General features: G+C 44.8%; 1 protein-coding gene across 1 annotated transcript in view; it reads left to right on the top strand.

Moving 5' to 3' along the window:
* Window positions 1-17,152, top strand: part of LOC137359987 (protein EFR3 homolog B-like) — a 257,272-nt gene that overhangs the window by 38,805 nt on the left and 201,315 nt on the right. The window contains exons 2-4 of the mRNA XM_068025582.1: window positions 2,256-2,332; window positions 12,682-12,809; window positions 13,611-13,761. Coding sequence (XP_067881683.1) covers window positions 2,256-2,332; window positions 12,682-12,809; window positions 13,611-13,761 — 356 coding nt within the window. The remainder of the gene's footprint in view (window positions 1-2,255; window positions 2,333-12,681; window positions 12,810-13,610; window positions 13,762-17,152) is intronic.

Below are 17,152 nucleotides of genomic sequence, written 5' to 3'. Positions count from 1 at the left end.
TGCATACTCTCAGCTTTCCAGGTTGTTTCACTGCTACCATGCTGCTAATCCATTCTGTAGGAGTTGTCACTTTCTTGATTACAGCCTTCCTTTCCAGCTCTTCTATCTTGTTTTTCAGGCTGGCATTGAGGGCAGCTGGAACTTTCCTCGGCAAATGCTGAATTGGTCTCACCCTCTCATCAACTTCAAGAGGATATTCTCCAGGAAGACATCCTAAACTTGTAAATAGTGTTGTACTCCTTTAGGATCTGTTTCACGGTCAATGGTTTAGTGTGCTGCACCACGTTGCAAATCTCTTTTTGCACGTTGAGGGTTATCAGTCCAAGCTTTAGACTTGCTCCAGCTGAGATGAGTGGCTTTTGCTTGCTGTCTACGATCTGGAACTCCAGATCTTCGCTCCTGTCATTGCATTGGGCTCTCAGAGTAGTTTGTTCTCTCGGTACTAGTATGGTGCCATCATATAGCCTCAACCTTACTTTCAAGGGCTTCATTTTTGGATCGCCATGTTGAACCACTTCGCACAGGTCTGTGAAGGTCATGATATTGCATGGCGCACCGGTATCTGTCTGATACTTTATGTTGACTTGATATTCTCTTTCTGCAGTCATCATTCCAACATCACAAACCTTTTATCACCTATTGACCTGACTGAACCAACCTATTGTATGGTGTATAGTGATTCGTCAGACTCTTCGGCTGATATCTCTCCAGTGGCCATCTGTGCCTGCTTGTTCTGCTTCCTTCTAGCCAAACACTTGTGTGCAGAATGATTCGGCTTCTTGCAGTGAGAACACTGTTTTCCCCACGCTGACCATGCCTTCTTTTCCTGTGCTCGATGTCCTCTGCAGTATTTGCATCCTGCCCTTTGTCCATGACCTTTCTGCCATTTCGACCTGAAATGTCTATCAGTATAATGCAAGGCATGATCTGTTCTGCCATGAATATGCTCTAGCTGCTGCTTTGCAACCTCAGTGTTTCTGCACATGTTGATCACTTTCCTGAGGGTAAGTTTATCTTCTCAGTAGACGTGCTCTCACTGCGGGATCGCTTATGCCAAATACAATCCTGTCTTTAATTAGATTATCTTTTACTTGTGCAAATTCACAGAATTTAGCAAATTGTGTTAATGCAGTCACATATTGATCAATGGACTCTTTTTCACCTTGGGCCCGAATATTGAACACATACCATTCATAAGTTATGTTCACTTGAGGTTCAAAGCGTGCCTTCAAGGCTTTCAAAATTTCTGCTGTCTTTTTTTTTGTTCTCCGGAGAGATTTAGGGTGATATACATTTTGTAACAGTCTCTCCCTAACAGTGATAACAATGTAGCTACTCGTAGCTGTTCTGGTTTGCTAACTAAATCTGTTGCAATTTTGTAATTTTGCCATTGTGAGTGGAAAAACTTCCAGTTCTGCTTCATATCACCTTTCATTTCTACAGGTGCAGGCAGAGGAAAATTTGCAGCCATTCTGTCTTACCCTGTGCTTTCAGCTGTGGCCTGTTTCTTTGTTCCTTTTCTGTGGCTTTTTAGCAGCTCTGAACATTTCTGTGTTCTTCTTTCAGTAGCTGTGCTTCTATACTTTCTTCAACACTCAATCTCATAATGTTATGAGCTCACAGGACAACAATCTTGCTTGTACTGTGGCTTTATTGAACTGACCCTGTGCTGGCTGCCTGCAGTGAGTGCCTTATGATAGAGATCACATGACTATGGCAAGCCAGGAGGCACATTAGTACAATATTGCATTTCAAACTCAAACAGGTGAATCGGTCCATGACCCGAAGCTGGGGGTCATGGATTAGTCCATGTCCTGATGCTGGGAGTTGTGGATTGTCCCATGTTCTGGAGCTTGTGGGCTGCAGTGGTTTAATCCTGTGTTTCAGAATGATGAATTCTCTTGAGGTTTAGGAGTCTGTGTATGCTGAGGGACATTATTACTGGGTGACAAATCAATGGACAGGGAAAGTTATGTCTGCCATTTATTGAACTACGGTTGATGTGTTGCAATGATGAGTTGATGAAATGTTTTCAGTGCTTTCTGATGCTGTTGGGATCATTCTGACATTGCACTGTTCAAATGTCACTGTGTAGGTTCCTTGCTGGTTTTATTCTGTTATATGTTATCTGTATGTTATTACTGCCACAGACAATCCCTAAATACCTCACCTGCTGTGTTTTTGCTGCAGTATTTTAGTCACAGATAGCTGGTGAAGTGGGTCAGTGAAACATAAATATTTGTGCTTTCTCGCAGGTGTGTGTGGCTGTTGTGGAGCTCTGCGTCCACGGTACAAGAGATTAGTGGACAACATCTTCCCTGAGGATTCTGAGGTAAACAGCTGCCCTTTTGTTAAAAGTATTGATTTGTAAGATTGAGTGGTCAGTAACAGGTTAGGCTCTGCAGGCAGAACACTCACTGAATGCATTTTCCTGTAACAGCCACTTGAACATAATACAGAGGAGTACCGGGTCAAATAGTGTGCCAAGAGTGTCAGGGTGAAGGTTTCTATTTGCAGTAATCTCCTTGGCAAACTCACACCGTTTGCTTTGTTTTTTAGGCCTTATTACTCTCCCCTCTAAAGAAGGAACATAACTCCTTCCTGAATCAGCAGCAGACACCCTCTGGTGCCATGTCCAAAGGGTTCGAATGTGTGGATTTCTCAATGCAGCTCGATCCTGTACTCCCACATGCCCTCATCCATACTTCCAATGAGGAGGGGAGCTGAGACTTGTCTGCTTCGACAGGAGTTTTGAGGCCAATCGTATAAGGCCCAAACTACTGCTCTGACTGACATCAGCTAACGCTGCTCGGAGCAGAGCGCATTCCTGGGACCTTGTGGTCTCAATAGCTCACTAAACTCTCCAGCTCTCACATTCATGATGGCACCCTTCAATCCACCCAGTACATGCTGGCACTCAGCTCCCTCATACACAGTTCATGCTGACATTCCCCTCCTGGTCACTCAGTTCATTCTGACACTCTCCTCCTGGTCACTCAGTTCATTCTGACACTCTCCTCCTGGTCACTCAGTTCATTCTGACACTCACCTCCTGGTCACTCAGTTCTTTCTGACACTCACCTCCTGGTCACTCAGTCCGTGCTGACACTCTCCTCCTGGTCACTCAGTTCTTTCTGACACTCACCTCCTGGTCACTCAGTTCTTTCTGACACTCACCTCCTGGTCACTCAGTCCATGCTGACACTCTCCTCCTGGTCACTCAGTTCATTCTGACACTCACCTCCTGGACACTCAGTCCGTGCTGACACTCTCCTCCTGGTCACTCAGTTCATTCTGACACTCACCTCCTGGTCACTCAGTCCGTGCTGACACTCTCCTCCTGGTCACTCAGTTCATTCTGACACTCTCCTCCTGGTCACTCAGTTCTTTCTGACACTCACCGCCTGGTCACTCAGTTCTTTCTGACACTCACCTCCTGGTCACTCAGTCCGTGCTGACACTCTCCTCCTGGTCACTCAGTCCGTGCTGATACTCTCCTCCTGGTCACTCAGTTCTTTCTGACACTCTCCTCCTGGTCACTCAGTTCTTTCTGACACTCACCTCCTGGTCACTCAGTTCTTTCTGACAATCACCTCCTGGTCACTCAGTCCGTGCTGACACTCTCCTCCTGGTCACTCAGTTCTTTCTGACACTCACCTCCTGGACACTCAGTCCGTGCTGACACTCTCCTCCTGGTCACTCAGTTCATTCTGACACTCACCTCCTGGTCACACAGTTCTTTCTGACACTCACCTCCTGGTCACTCAGTCCGTGCTGACACTCTCCTCCTGGTCACTCAGTTCATTTTGACACTCTCCTCCTGGTCACTCAGTTCGTGCTGACACTCTCCTTCTGGTCACTCAGTTTGTGCTGACACTCTCCTCCTGGTCACTCAGTTATTTCTGACACTCTCCTCCTGGTCACTCAATTCATGCTGACACTCTCCTCCTGGTCACTCAGTTCATTCTGACACTCACCTCCTGGTCACTCAGTTCTTTCTGACACTCACCTCCTGGTCACTCAGTTCATTCTGACACTCTCCTCCTGGTCACTCAGTTTATTCTGACACTCACCTCCTGGTCACTCAGTCCGTGCTGACACTCTCCTCCTGGTCACTCAGTTCATTCTGACACTCTCCTCCTGGTCACTCAGTTCATTCTGACACTCACCTTCTGGTCACTCAGTTTGTGCTGACACTCTCCTCCAGGTCGCTCAGTTATTTCTGACACTCTCCTCCTGGTCACTCAGTTCATTCTGACACTCTCCTTCTGGTCACTCAGTTTGTGCTGACACTCTCCTCCTGGTCGCTCAGTTATTTCTGACACTCTCCTCCTGGTCACTCAGTTCATTCTGACACTCTCCTCCTGGTCATTCAGTTCATGCTGACTCCTCCTGGTCACTGGGTATGCGGCAGGTGGTGAGGGAACAAACAAGAGGGGAAAACATACTTGACCTCGTGCTCACCAATCTGCCTGCTGCAGCTGCATCTGTCCATGACAGTATTGGTAGGAGTGACTACCGCACAGTTGTTGTGGAGATGAAGTCCCGCCTTCATATTGAGGATAGCCTCCTTTGTGTTGTGTGGCACTACAACCGTGCTAAATGGGATAGATTTCGAACAGATCTAGCAATGCAAAACTGGGCATCCATGAGGCTCTGTGGGCCATCAGCAGCAGCAGAATGGTACTCAACTACAATCTGTAACCTCATGGCCCGGCATATCCCCCACACTACCATTACCATCAAGCCAGGAGACCAACCCTGGTTCAATGAAGAGTGCAGGAGGGCATGCCAGGAGCAGCACCAGGCATACCTCAAAATGAGTTGTCAACCTGGTGGAGCTACAACACAGGACTATCTGCGTGCCAAATTGCGTAAGCAGCATGCGAAAGACAGAGCTTAGCGATCTCATAACCAACGGATCAGATCTAAGCTCTGCAGTCCTGCCACATCCAGCTGTGAATGGTGGTGCACAATTAAACAACTAACTGGAGCAGGTGGCTCCACAAATATCCCCATCCTCAATGATGGGGGAGCCCAGCACATCAGTGCGAAAGATAAGGATGAAGCATTTGCAACAATCTTCAGCCAGAAGTGCCGAGTTGATGATCCATCTCGGCCTCCTCCTGAAGTTCCCAGCATCACAGATGCCAGTCTTCAGCCAATTCGATTCATTCCACATGATATCAAGAAACGACTGAAGGCACTGGATACTGCAGATGCTATGGACCCTGACAATACTCCGGCAATAGTACTGAAGATCTGTGCTCCAGAACTTGCCGCACCCCTAGCCAAGCTGTTCCAGTACAGCTACAACACTGGTATCTACCCTACAATGTGAAAAATTGCCCAGGTATGTCTGCACACAAAAAGCAGGACAAGTCCAACCCAGCCAATTATCGCCTCATCATCCTACTCTCAATCATCCGTAAAGTGATGGAAGGTGTCATCAACAGTGCCATCAAGCGGCACTTGCTTAGCAATAACCTGCTCAGTGATGCCCAGTTTGAGTTTCGCCAGGGCCACTCAGATCCTGACCTCATTACAGCCTTGGTTCAAACATGGACAAAACAGCTGAACTCAAGAGGTGAGGTGAGAGTGACTGCCCTTGACATCAAGTTAGCATTTTCCCGAGTATGGCATCAAGGAGCCCTGGCAAAACTGAGGTCAATGGGAATCAGGGGGAAAACCCTCCACTGGCTGGAGTCATACCTAGCGCAAAGGAAGATGGCTGTTTGTTGTTGGAGGTCAATCATCTCAGTTCCAGGACATCACTGCAGGAGTTCCTCAGGGTAGTGTCCCAGGCCCAACCATCTTCAGCTGCTTCATCAATGACCTTCCTTCAATCATAAGGTCAGAAGTGGGGATGTTCGCTGATGACTGCACAATGTTCAGCACCATTCGTGACTCCTCAGATACTGAAGCAGTCCCTGTAGAAGTGCAGCAAGACCTGGACAGTATCCAGGCTTGGGCTGATAAGTGGCAAGTAACATTCGCGCCACACAAGTGCCAGGCAATGACCATCTCCAACAAGAGAGAATCTAACCATCTCTCCTTGACATTCAATGGCATTACCATTGCTGAATCCCCCACTATCAACATCCTAGGGGGTACCATTGACCAGAAACTGAACTGGAGTAGCCATATAAATACAGTGGCTACAAGAGCAGGTCAGAGGCTAGGAATCCTGAGGCGGGTAACTCACCTCCTGATTCCCCAAAGCCTGTCCACCATCTACAAGGCACAAGTCAGGAGTGTGATGGAATATTCTCCACTTGCCTGGATGGGTGCAGCTCCATCAACACTCAAGAAGCTCGACACCATCCAGGACAAAGCAGCCTGCTTGATTGACACCCCATCTACAAATATTCACTAACTCCACCACTGACGCACAGTGGCAACAGTGTGTACCATCTACAAGATGCACTGCAGTAACGCAACAAGGCTCCTTGGATGGCACCTTTCAAACCCGCGACCTCTACCAACTAGAAGGACAAGGCAAATGCATGGGAACACCACCACCTGCAGGGTTCCTGTCCAAGTCACACACCATCCTGACTTGGAACTATATCGGCCGTTCCTTCACTGTCGCTGGGTCAAAATCCTGGAACTCCCTTCCCAACAGCACTGTGGGTGTACCTACCCCACATGGACTGCAGCGGTTCAAGAAGGCAGCTCACCACCACCTTCTCAAGGGCAATTAGGGATGGGCAATAAATGCTGGCCTGGCCATCGACGCCCACATCCCATGCATGAATAAAAAATTTAAAAAATTCTGACACTCTCCTCCTGGTCACTCAGTTCGTTCTGACACTCTCCTCCTTGTCACTCAATTCATTCTGACACTATATATATCACTTTACTCATTTGTGTGCTAGGCAGAATGTCTTTTTGGCTTGATGGCAGCATCCTGTTAGTGGCAAAAATAACACACGTTGCTACTGCATAGTAGCAGAGTGAAACAGCTAGCTTCACCTGTTATAGAGTCATAGAGTCATTGACTTATACAGCACAGAAACAGGCCCTTCGGCCCATCGTGTCTGTGCCGGCCATTAAGCACCTAACTATTCTAATCCCATTTTCCAGCACTTGGCCCGTAACCTTGTATGCAATGGCGTTTCAAGTGCTCATCTAAATACTTCTTAAATGTTGTGAGGGTTCCTGCCTCTACCATCTCTTCAGGCTGTGCATTCCAGATTCCAACCACCCTCTGGGTAAAAAGTTTTTCCTCAAATCCTCTCTAAATCTGCTGCCTCTTACCTTAAATCTATGCCCCTTATGCTCCGCTAAGGGAAAAAGTTTCTTCCTATCTAAGCTATCAATGCCCCTCATAATTTTGTATATCTCATTCAGGTACCCCCTCAGCCTTCTCTGCTCTAAGGAAAACAACCCTAGCCTTTTCAGTCTCTCTTCATAGCTGAAATGCTCCAGCCCAGACAACATCCTGGTGAATCTCCACTGCTCCCTCTCCAGTGTAATCACATCCTTCCTATAGTGTGGCGACCAGAACTGTACACAGTACTCCAGCTGTGTTCTAACCAGCGTTTTATGCAGCTCCATCATAACCTCCCTGCTCTTATATTCTATGCCTCGGCTAATAAAGGCAAGTATCCCATATGCCTTCCTAACCATCTTATCTACCTGTGCTGCTGCCTTCAGTGATCTATGGACAAGTACACCAAGGTCTCTCTGACCCTCTGTACTTCCTAGAGTACCATCCATTGTACAGTCCCTTGCCTTGTTTGACCTCCCAAAATGCATCACCTCACACTTCTCAGGATTAAATTCCATTTGCCACTGATCTGCCCATCTTACCAGCCCCTATATATCGTCCTGTAATCTAAGGCTTTCCTCCTCACTATTTACGACACCACCAATTTTCATGTCATCTGCGAACTTACTGATCATACCTCCTATATTCACGTCTAAATCATTGATGTATACTACAAACAGCAAGGGTCCCAGCACTGATCCCTGCAGTACACCACTGGTCACAGGCTTCCAATCGCAAAAACAACCCTCGACCATCACCCTCTGCCTCCTGCCACTAAGTCAATTTTGGATCCAATTTGCCAAATTGCCCTGGATCCCATGGGCTCTTACCTTCTTAACCAATCTCCCGTGTGGGACCTTATCTAAAGCTGAAATGTTTGGGATATATTACCCTTCCAGGGTAATCTGAGGTAGACTGGGCACTTTTCAGGGCTGAAAATGATTGCTTTAGGCCCGTTCATAAGCTTGCACAATATGCAGCGAGAAATCATTTGATCAAGGTAACTATTGTCATGCAGTATGCCTTTGATTTGCCCTATTTCAGCATCAAGCTTGCACGGTGAGCTCGGGCCCAATTTACGAGGTTGCCGATAAGGCCAATCTTATAGCGCGTGGAACTATAAGAATCTCAACATTTGCTAAATAATCCTCAGTGTGCTAAGAATTAAGCTGACAACCAATTTAAGATTGCCAATCGGTCAGTGTAGCATATTTGCACATATTGGAAGCTACATATATTAATACACAGGGCCCTGTTTTTTGCAGACAAAAAGAACATGTACACACATTGCACCTGTTTCAGGTAAACATAATAAGTCACAGCCATTTGCTGGTTCATTCCTCAGGGCAATGCCTTGACCAATCAGAGCCAAGCTGCCTTGTTTAAATTTCAAACAAAGCTTGGCAGTTAACTATCACTCACCATAAACTGGTGCATTCTCCATGGCAATGCCTCTACCAATCAGAGTCCATTTGCCAACCAATCAGCACTCTCTTCTCATACAGTATAAATTTGTTGTTTCCCTCACATTGGTATTCTTTCAGATTGTCCTGATGAGTGCAAGAAGAAAAGCTTTGACAAAATGCCTCTATTTTCAGTAATACTCATTTGTATATATCAAAAAAGCAGTGGTCCTAACACCGAGAAATGGGGAACACCAGTCTACCATCCTCCAGTCTGTAAAACATTTTTCATTCTCAATAACAGAAAATGCTGGAAATACTCAGCAGGTTAGGCAGCATCTGTGGAGAGAAAACCAAAGTTAACATTTCAGGTCATGACCTTTCATCAGAACTGGCAAAAGTTAGCAATGTAGTAGGTTTTGAGCAAGTGAAAGGGGGAGAGGGAAAGTAGAAAAGGGAAGGTCTGTCCTTAAGCCAATTTTTCATCCAAACTCTCACAACCCTCCCACTGAGCCTCAATTTTGTTAAACCAATCTTTTATGTGGTACTTTGTCAAAAGCTTTCTTAATATCCATGTAGACAACATGGCTATGACCTCAGTGAGACCATTAACTTTAAACACAAGATGTGAACACCCTAGACCAATTTAAGGAATTACCGACATACAAACATATGAATTAGAGCAAGAGTAGGCCACTCGGCCCTTCGAGCCTGTTCCACCATTCAACGAGATCATGGCTGATCTGATTGTAACTTCAAATCCACATGCCTGCCTACCTCTGATAACCTTTCACCCCCTTGCTTATCGAGAATCTCTCTACCTCTGCCTTAAAAATATTTAAAGATCCTTCTTCCACTGCCTTGTGACAAAGAGAGTTGCAAAGACTCACAACCCTCTGAAATAAAAAAATTCTCCTCATCTCTGTCTTAAATGGGTGACCCCTTATTTTTAAATAGTGACTGCTAGTTCTAGATTCTCCCACAAAAGGAGACATCCTTTCCACATCCATCCTGTCAAGACCCAGCAGGATCGTATATGTTTCAATCAAATTGCCTCTTACTCTTCTAAACTCCAGCAGATACAAGCCTAGCCTGTCCAACCATTCCTCATAAGACAACCCGCCCATTGCAGGTATTAATCTAGTAAACCTTCTCTGAACTGCTTCCAACGCGTTTACATCTCTCCTTAAATAAGGAGACCAATACTGTACACAGTACTCCAGATGTGGTCTCACCAACGCTCTGTATAACTGAAGCATAACCTCCCTACTTTTGTATTCAAATCCCCTCGCAATAAACGATAACATTCTATTAGCTTTCCTAATTACATGCTGAATCTGCACATTAACCTTTTGCAATTCAAGCATTAGGACACCTGACAAGATTTCACGTTTTAAGACTTTTATTATCGCAACTTAGCTAAAATAAATCACTATTATCTAAACAATACCTTGTAAGAAGCTAATACTCCAAATTACATAGGAAGGTATTTTTCCTTTACTTATTAAAAAACACTTGAAAACCCCACACCACATTTATACATTACAAAATCCTCATTGATATCCTTGCAGCTATTATTATTTTATTTTATTAAAATCATAGACTCAGTAGAATGACAGTTCTGTCAGGATACTAACTTCTCAAAATCAGAATAGCCATTTCACAGCTGAGCTATGTACCAGTCTGTAAATTGTGTCTAATATCTAGTGAATGTACATGTGTGTGAGATATTTATTCTGGGACCAGGAGCACAATAGACATTTCTAGTCTTGTACTTTCCTATCTATTGGTATATATTTTTGCCTATTATTCTTCCCTTTTAAAGCATCTGCTTGTATTAATTTTTTTTATTCAACAGTACATCCTGTTTTGTCTCTTGGAGAGTGATTAATTTTTAACATCTAACACAGGTGCATTGTTCAAGTAGGTGCTAGTTTAAATATACAGTTTAATAAAGTTGCGTGTCTTTCAGCTGATTGGCATGTGTGATGGAGTGGAATGCAATTTACTTGTGAAACTAGTAGTCACAGGTGTGATGAATCATCTGACTAACTATCAGTACATTCATAAATTTTCTTTTTGAGTCTTTTGATTGACTGCAAACTATTCAGGAAATCAAGGCAATTAGGGATGGGCAATAAAAGCTGGCTTAGCCAGCGATGCCCACATCCCAAGAATGAATAATAAAAAAAGCTAAAAGACTCAAACTCCTCCTGTTTCCAATGGGTTGAATCTCCCAGTCTCCCTCAAAGTCAATTTCCTCTCCACTCACTTCTTCCTTGCACTTTCAACCTGGACATCCATGAATAAGGCGATCTATGGTGATCCTGTTGGTCTTTTCTTATCCACAAACCACAACTTTCAAATTGGGTTGAAGTCTTCACAGCCTGTCGCTGTGTCAGTGTTCAGAGAGCAGGTGTTCCCTTTCTCTGTCCTGAGGCTGCCACCGCTGGTCTTTGTTTTCCCAGTCTTCCTTACAGCCTGCAGACTTCCCCAAGCCTGTGCAATTTATCCAAAAAATCAAAAGTCAAGAGTTATTTGCTTTTTCAATATGCAGAACCCAGAAGTCTGGCCACAGCAGAGCCACCCAGGCTTTCCCTTGGTTCCAGGTTTTAGCAATTGTAACTGGTATATACATTTTCAGAGCCACTGGCTCCTTGTTTACGATCTGAAAGTCCGGGAGGGTGAAATCTATTGATCTTCAGGTGTTACAACCTTGCTTTTTGCTTTTCTTTGATCTGGGTTCTTTGTTGTCCTGGTAACCATGATCCCTGTCTTGTCCTTAAGCAGAGATGATGTGAAGTCACATGTCTTCTCTAACTCTCCATCTTGCACTACATTAAAAGTCAATTTTAAAATATAATCGTGCTACAAAATCCAGTGTTCATAACAAACATCCATTGCTTTTCCTTCATCAACCTTCTCTGTTACTTCATCAAAAATTTAAATTTGATTATTCAAGCATGAGCTCCCTTTTACAAATCCATGCTGGTTCTCCTTAATTAACTCAAACCTCTCCAAGTGACTGTTGATATTTTTCCCTGATTATTGTTTCTAAAACCGTACCCACCACTGATGTTAACCTAACTGGCCGGTAATTACTTGGAATGTGCTTACACCCTATCTTGAATAACAGTGTCACATTTGCCACTCTCTAATCCTCTGGCACCTCCCCTATATCTGGGGAAGATTGAAAGATTATGGCAAGCTCTTCTGCTATCTCCATCCCCAATTCTATTAGCACCCTGGGATGCAAGACAGGCGATTTATCCACTCTAAGTGTAGTCAGCCTTTCCAGTACATCCTGCCTATCAATTTTCACCCCATCCATTACCTCAGCCATTTCCTCTTCTACTGATATTTTGTCACTATCCACTTCCGTAGTAAACACCGATACAAAGTACTCATTAAGTATTCTAGCCTTACCTTGCACCTCTTAGCATATATCACCCTCTTTGTCCCTAATTGGTGCCACCCCAACTCTTACTGCCCGCTTACTATTTATATGCTGGTAGAATATTTTTGGGTTCCCTTTTATGTTAACTGTCATTCTATTCTCATATTTTCTCTTTTCCAGTCATATTTTCCTCTCCACTTCCCCTCTCAACTTATTGTATTTGGCCTGGTTCTCACTTGAAGAATTCACCTGACATGTATCTTACACCTTTTTTTGTTTCATCATATTCTCTATCTCCCTGGTCATACAAGGAGCCCTGGCTTTGATTCCCTTATCTTTTGCTGTTGTTGGAATGTACCTAGCCTGTACCTGAAACATCTCTTTAAAGATAACCCATTGTTCCAGTCCAGTTTTTCCTGTCAGCCTTTGGTTCCATTTTACTCTGGCTAGATCCCCTCTCATCCCACATAAGTTAGTCCTCTTCCCTCATTGTGCCCCAGCTTCAGCAGTTCTCTGGGTTCCTGCATTGGGGGTCTGGCAGTGATTTACTGTGTGTCTATGGTAAGGAACTGAGTTCAATGCTGATTCACTGTATTCATTGTTTACAGGATGGGTTGGTGAAAGCCAACATGGAGAAGTTGACATTCTATGCGTTGTCTGCTCCGGAGAAGCTTGACCGGATTGGTGCATATCTTGCAGAGAGACTAAGCAGAGATGTGGCCAGGCACCGTTACGGGTATGGGAAAAGCAGGGCCTGCAATTCACAGCTTTACATGTACTGGGGTGGGCACCTGTGTAGTGCTGTTCATTAAACACTAATCTGTGCTGTCTGGGACCTGTGTGGAGTCGAGCATTATTTACAGAGACCAAGACATTACATAGCACCAACATTGAAACAATAATACACTGGAGTTTAGTGGCAGGGTGGTAATCAAGTTGAGTAGATTGCTTGGTTGTTACACTACTCTCCTGATTTTCATCCAATTAATTTCAAATTTACTCTACTGTTTCTAGTTTTCCGCCCATGTTTGCCCTCTCCACCATTTGAGGCAGTGATTCCTGACGCTGGCTGCACAATGTAGCGTCACACACCTGGATAGCGAGTGTTGGCAGCAAACATGACTGTGGAGATCACCTTATCCTTACTGTGACCTTTCCAACAGGAGTCACTAGAACATGGTCAAGAGTGACAACCCTCCCTGGATTCTCTTCCCTAATCCAGAGGCATTAGGAATGACTATTAGTTCTGATCATGCCAGCATTGCCCCATGACAGCAGATCATACATACCAAAAACTGGAGGAAGGATATTGCAGGTTTTGAAAAAAATCCATCAAAATTTGTACATCTTGTCTGGAAATTGTGCTCCGGCAGGGCTTCCTCATCAGAGTGCAGACAGTATGTTAACTGTGAATGTTCTCAGGCTGAAGGTGGTGGACAGGATATAGATACAATAATAGTTGTCAGTTATTCATGGAAGTTTATGTGGTGTCTCACACCTCTTTCCTAATGGTGCTTTGTGCTTGATTGCTTGTCAGTTATGTGTGTATAGCAATGGAGGCTTTAGACCAGCTCCTGATGGCCTGTCACTGCCAGAGCATCAACTTATTCGTGGAGAGCTTTCTCAAGATGGTGGCCAAGCTTCTCGAGTCTGACAAAGCAGCATTGCAAATCCTGGGAACAAATTCGGTAAGTCTGCCTCTCACACCCACAGCCTTGAAACTGAAGCGAGTGGAGCAGTGCTACAGAGGAAGAAGTGTTCCAGTTAACAAGAACTGTTGCAAATCCTAGTAACCACATGGCATCCTTTAGCTTCCCCAACGATTATTCCCCTGGGCAAAGATGCAGCTGAGTTATTATATCATCACTTTTATCTGTCTTTGCTCAGAGATAAAGGGAGAGCTGCTTATATCTGAGGTCAGACTTCCACTCATGACAGAGGGGAGCTGGACAGTGTACCAACAATAACAGGTATGGATGTTTAGTTTTAGTTTAGTTTAGAGATACAGCACTGAAACAGGCCCTTCGGCCCACCGAGTCTGTGCCGACCATCAACCACCCATTTATACTAATCCTACACTAATCCCATATTCCTACCACATCCCCACCTGTCCCTATATATTTCCCTACCACCTACCTATACTAGGGGCAATTTATAATGGCCAATTAACCTATCAACCTGCAAGTCTTTGGCATGTGGGAGGAAACCGGAGCACCCGGAGGAAACCCACGCAGACACAGGGAGAACTTGCAAACTCCGCACAGGCAGTACCCAGAATCGAACCCGGGTCCCTGGAGCTGTGAGGCTGCGGTGCTAACCACTGCGCCACTGTGCCGCCCTAATGGGTCTCGAAAATCTTCAAAATGACCAGTGATCTGTCCCAGAAAATGTGCACTAGAAGACAAAGGCTGTAACTAGTGAGGCTCTAATTGAGAAATAGATGTGATACTAAAATTGAATTGTTAATGTTGATGCAGAATTAATGCTTACTCAGCTTAGGACTCTTCAGCTCAATCAGTCTGCTTGCCCTGATGGCATTCACCATAGGAAGGAACTGAGTGCTGTATTCGTCCAGCAATGGGCTCACTTAGTAGTTTGGGGATTGTTCCATGTACTGAAGAGAGGCCCACACAATGTTTTTACTTAAATGAGACAGTAAGTCAGAACTATGAACCTGAAGGCAGTTATAGACAAGTTGCCTGAAGGTTTTATGAGAGATGCGCTGTGCAATCATGTGGAAAGAACAATGGTTATGAAGGATACTTAACACATTTTCTCTGAAGCATATTATGAAAGACCTATGGTGTGTAAATAGTGAAAGACTGTTCCCACTGGTTGGTGACTCAGTAGCAAGAAGGTAGAGAATGAGGGTTATCAGATGAACAACAAAGGGAGAAATTAGAAGCAACATTTTCACATAGAAGGATATTAGAACATGGAATTCTGTACCACAAGGTATATTGAGACAATGATAGTCTTTAAATTCGAGCATCCCATTCACTTGCCTCACCAAACACCACCTGCCCCACCTGTGGCAGAGTGTGCAGATCCAGAATTGGACTAATCAATCACCTAAGGACCCACACCCTGGAGTGGAAGAAAGTCATTCTCATTCCCGAGGGACTGCCTAAGAAGAAGAAGACTCTTTCAAAGGGATTTAAATAAGTATTTAAAAAGGAAGACTATGAAAGAATACAGGGTAAAGGATAGGGAAATGGGATTAGAGTAGATGCTTCGATGAAGAGCTAGTACAATGGATGAATGGCCACCTTCTTTGCTGTAATTACTGTGATTCTGACAAGAGGGAGATGACTCCAAGGAGTGGGGGGAGGCATTGTTGGAATGGTAAAGAAACAATGGATTTGAGGAGCAATAGAGTGGAGACAGGCAGAAATTGAAAAATAATAGGAGGACATAAGGAAAGAGCGAAGGGGGGAGGCGGTGGTGTAGTGGTATTGTCACTGGGCTAGTAACCCAGAGACCTGAGGTATTGCTCTGGGGACATGGGTTCGAATCCCACCATGGCAGAAGGTGGAATTTGAATTCAGTTAATAAATCTGGAATGAAAAAAGTTAGTCTAATGATGGCCATGAAATCATTGTCATTGATTCACTAATGTCCTTTAGGGAAGGAAGTCTGCTGTCCTTACCTGGTCTGGCCTACATATGACTCCAGACCCACAGCAATGTGGTTGACTCTTAAATGCCCTCTGAAATGGCCCAGCAAGCCACTCAGTTATATCAAACTGCTACGAAGTCAATAAGGAATGAAACCAGACAGACCACCTGCCATTGACCTCAGCGCCAGAAATCTGGAATGGGTAGGCTATCTTATGAGGAAAAATTGGACAGGCTAGGCTTCTATCCACTGGAATCTAGAATAGCAAGAGGTGACTTGATTGAAACATATAAGATCCTGAGGGGCCTTGACAGGGTGGATGTGGAAAGGATGTTTCCCCTTGTGGAAGAATCTAGAACTAGTGGTCACTGTTTAAAAATAAGGGGTTGCCCATTTAAGGCAGAGATGAGGAAAATTTCTCTCTCAGAGGGTCATGAGACATTGGAACTCTCTTCCTCAAAAGGCAGTGGAAGCAGAGTCTTTGAATATTTTTAAGGCAGAGGTGGATAGATTCTTGATAAGCAAGGAGGTGAAAGGTTATTGGGGGTAGGATGGGTATATGGAGTAATCAGTTAAACCATGAACTTATTGAATGGAGGAGCAGGCTCGAGAGGCCGAGTCGCCTACTCCTACTCCTAATTCATATGTTCGTAAATGACAATAGCAAACCCAGCCCTGTTGACCCTGCAACGTCCTCCTTACTAACATCTGGGGGCTTGTGCCAAAGTTGGGAGAGCTGTCCCACAGACTTGTCAAGCAACAACTTGACATAGTCATACTCACCGAATCATACCTTACAGACAATGTCACAGACACCGCCATCACTATCCCCGGTTAAGTCCTGTCCCACCGGCAGGACAGACCCAGCAGAGGTGGCGGCACAGAGGTATACAGTCGGGAGGGAGTTGCCCTGGGAGTTCTCAATACCAACTACAGACCCCATGAGGTCTAATGGCATCAAGTCAACCATGGGCAAGGAAACCTCCTGCTGATTACCACTTATTGCCCTCCCTCAGCTGATGAATCAGTACTCCTCCATGTTGAACACCACTTGGAGGAAGCACTTAAGGTGGCAAAGGCACACAATGTACTCTGGGTGGGGGACTTCAATGTTCATCACCAAGAGTGGCTCAGTAGCACCACTACTGACTGAACTGGCCAAGTTCTAAAGGATATAGCTGCTAGACTGGATCTGCGTCAGGTGGTGAGAGAATCAACAAGAGGGAAAAACATACTTGACCTTGTCTTCACCAGTCTGCCTGGTGCAGATGCATCTGTCCATGACAGTATTGGTAGGAGTGACCATCACACAGTCCTTGTGGAGACAAAGTCCCATCTTCACATTGAGGATACCCTCCATCGTGTTGTGTGGCACTACCACTATGCTAAATGGGATAGATTTCAAACAGATCTAGCAACTCAAAACTGGGCATCCATGAGGTGCTGTGGGCCATCAGCAGC

This window comes from Heterodontus francisci, unplaced genomic scaffold, assembly GCF_036365525.1.
Source record: "Heterodontus francisci isolate sHetFra1 unplaced genomic scaffold, sHetFra1.hap1 HAP1_SCAFFOLD_410, whole genome shotgun sequence".
NCBI lineage: Eukaryota > Metazoa > Chordata > Chondrichthyes > Heterodontiformes > Heterodontidae > Heterodontus > Heterodontus francisci.
Note: the sequence above shows the minus strand (reverse complement) of the source record. Positions and strands in the feature narration are given on the sequence as shown.